The sequence below is a fragment of the Camelina sativa genome, chromosome 20, assembly GCF_000633955.1.
Source record: "Camelina sativa cultivar DH55 chromosome 20, Cs, whole genome shotgun sequence".
Classification (NCBI taxonomy): Eukaryota; Viridiplantae; Streptophyta; class Magnoliopsida; order Brassicales; family Brassicaceae; genus Camelina; species Camelina sativa.
Window position 1 is genome coordinate 19085743 of NC_025704.1, and position 2172 is coordinate 19087914.

The window sequence follows — 2172 nt, forward strand, 5'->3', positions numbered from 1 at the left end:
CGATCGAGAACGATTCCGAGGTTGGTTCTACGTGCAAGGAAGGAGATCAGCAAGAAAATGTTGATCTTGCGAGTGAGAGTAGAGAGATTAGCGAACGAAGATCGGCAATTGTGCGCTAGATAGAAATTGTTAGATCGACGAGATGAGATTGGTGTTCATGTTGTGCGCTTGCATCCCATGTCTTCTAATGGGAGCGACAAGGAGAGATTTGATCGTCAACTTGAGGATGGCATTTAAGAGAGCGTGGGAGAAGGTTGTGAGGTCAGCGCCAAGCTGGAGAGTGGAGATCGGCATCAAACTTGAGAATGCAGGTCGGCACCAGGTAGAAGGGTGGATGTCGCCATCGAGAGTTGAGGTCTCCACCGAGAATGAGTGGAGGTCTCCACCGAGAATAAGAGAGTAGGTCTCCACTGAAGACAAGAGTAGAGTTGCCACCATGAATAAGAGTGGAAAATGAGATGGAAGGAAAGCGCAAGAGCGTCGAACGTGAGTGCGACGAGTGTGAGGGTAGCGAGCGCAGGAGCGTGAGTGAGCAGCGAGCGTCGAGCGTGAGGGCGCTGAGCATCGAGTGTTAAGAGCGTAGAGCGTGAGAGCGTCGAGCGTGAGAGCGTTGAGCGTGAGGGCGTCTAACGTGAGAGCGGCGAGCATGAGGCGAGAGCATGAGGTAGGCGAGTGCGAGGGCGTCGAACGCGAGGGCGTTGAGCGCAAGGGCTTCAAACATTAGGGCGTTAAGCGCGAGAGCATCGTTGAGCGTGAGAGTATTGAGCATGAGAGAGTCGTCGAGCGTGAGCATTGAGCGAAGGCATTGAACGCAAGGGTGTTGATTGCAAGGGCGTCAAACGCGAGGGCGTTGAGCGAGAGAGCGTCGTCGAGCGTGAGCGTTGAGCGAAGGTGTTGAACGTTAAGGAGTTGAGTGCGAGAGCGTCAAACGCGAGGGCGTTGAGCGAGAGAGCATTGTCGAGCGTGAGAGCGTCAACGAGCATGAAGGCGTCAAACGTGAGGGCGTTGAACGAGAGCGCGTCGTCGAGTGTGAGAGCATCGTCGAGCATGATAGCGTCATCGAGCATGAGGGCGTCAAACGCGAGTGCGTTGAGCGAGAGCGTTGAGCGTGAGGACGTTGCCGTGAGGGAGCGAGCTTATGTTTCATATGCAACTCGGTTTTGTGATCTACCAAAGTAAAGTGGTAGGCGAGACAGACTCGCCGTACCTTTAGGTGCGGCTTTTCTGTCCAGCTTATCCTGTGGGTGTTTGGGGTTGGCAAGAACTTGCAAGCCGAAGCTTGCCTTATTAGTTCAGACGCCCTTAAGCTAGTGCGAGACTTGCTTGGCTTTTTGCTTGGTTTTGAGATGTATTTTACGGGGCGAGACGTCTCTCGGCTTACCCTGTGTTTCGAATACCAAGTTTTAGGTTGGTAGTTGAGATGAGCTCGTCGTACCTTTTAGGTGCGACCCTGGTGTCCGGCTTACCCTGTGGGTGCCACGAGGTCGGCAAGAGTGTGCAAGTAAGAACTTGGCTTATTCAAACTTGACCGCCTGCTAGCTGAATGCGAGACTGGGCTCAGCTTTTTTTGTGCGGATTATTTCACCGCTGCATCCATGTGGAACGCATTTTAAATCGTACACCTGGCCAGGGCGACAATGTAGAAGCTGTACACTCGTTAAGACGGACTCGTTCGAGAGAGCTTGTTTGTGATTAAATGTACTCTTGCGAGTGTAAAGTTTTTGTTAGTGGTCTTCTTGTGAAGAGTTGACGAGCTCGATATGTCGAGCGTTCTTTTTTTTTTTGAGGGTGAATAGAAGGATCAGGAAAGATTCGAGTGAGATTGTTTGTTGCGAGCATGTTTGAATAGTCCTGATGAGAGCGGTGGTTGGCCAGAGGCTGTTGGGGATTTTGGTTATGCTCGGTGACCTTTATCTGTCGAAAATGTTGAGCTTGTTGGCTCTCGGCGTGGAGGTTCTTACGTGTATTTTACGATGAGAAACCGATATGTTTATTGGGATCGGATGGGAAAGTAGAGAGCTCGAAGGTATAAGAACTGTGGATGAGAGCGGCACTCAGTAGATGCAAAATGTTGATGAACTAGTCGGCGCTAGGTTCGTTGATGCGGAGATCGAGTGTTGATGAACTAGTCGGCATACGCGGGATCGGCGCGAGATATTGTTTTGAGGTTGG

The 2172-nt window shown here is 51.4% G+C and overlaps 1 protein-coding gene across 1 annotated transcript in view; it reads left to right on the plus strand.

Annotated features, from left to right (window-relative positions):
* Positions 982–2172, plus strand: part of LOC104772657 (protein RTF2 homolog) — a 7313-nt gene continuing 6122 nt past the window's right edge. Inside the window, exon 1 of the mRNA XM_010497246.1 lies at positions 982–1122. Within this exon, the coding sequence (XP_010495548.1) occupies positions 982–1122 (141 nt within the window). The remainder of the gene's footprint in view (positions 1123–2172) is intronic.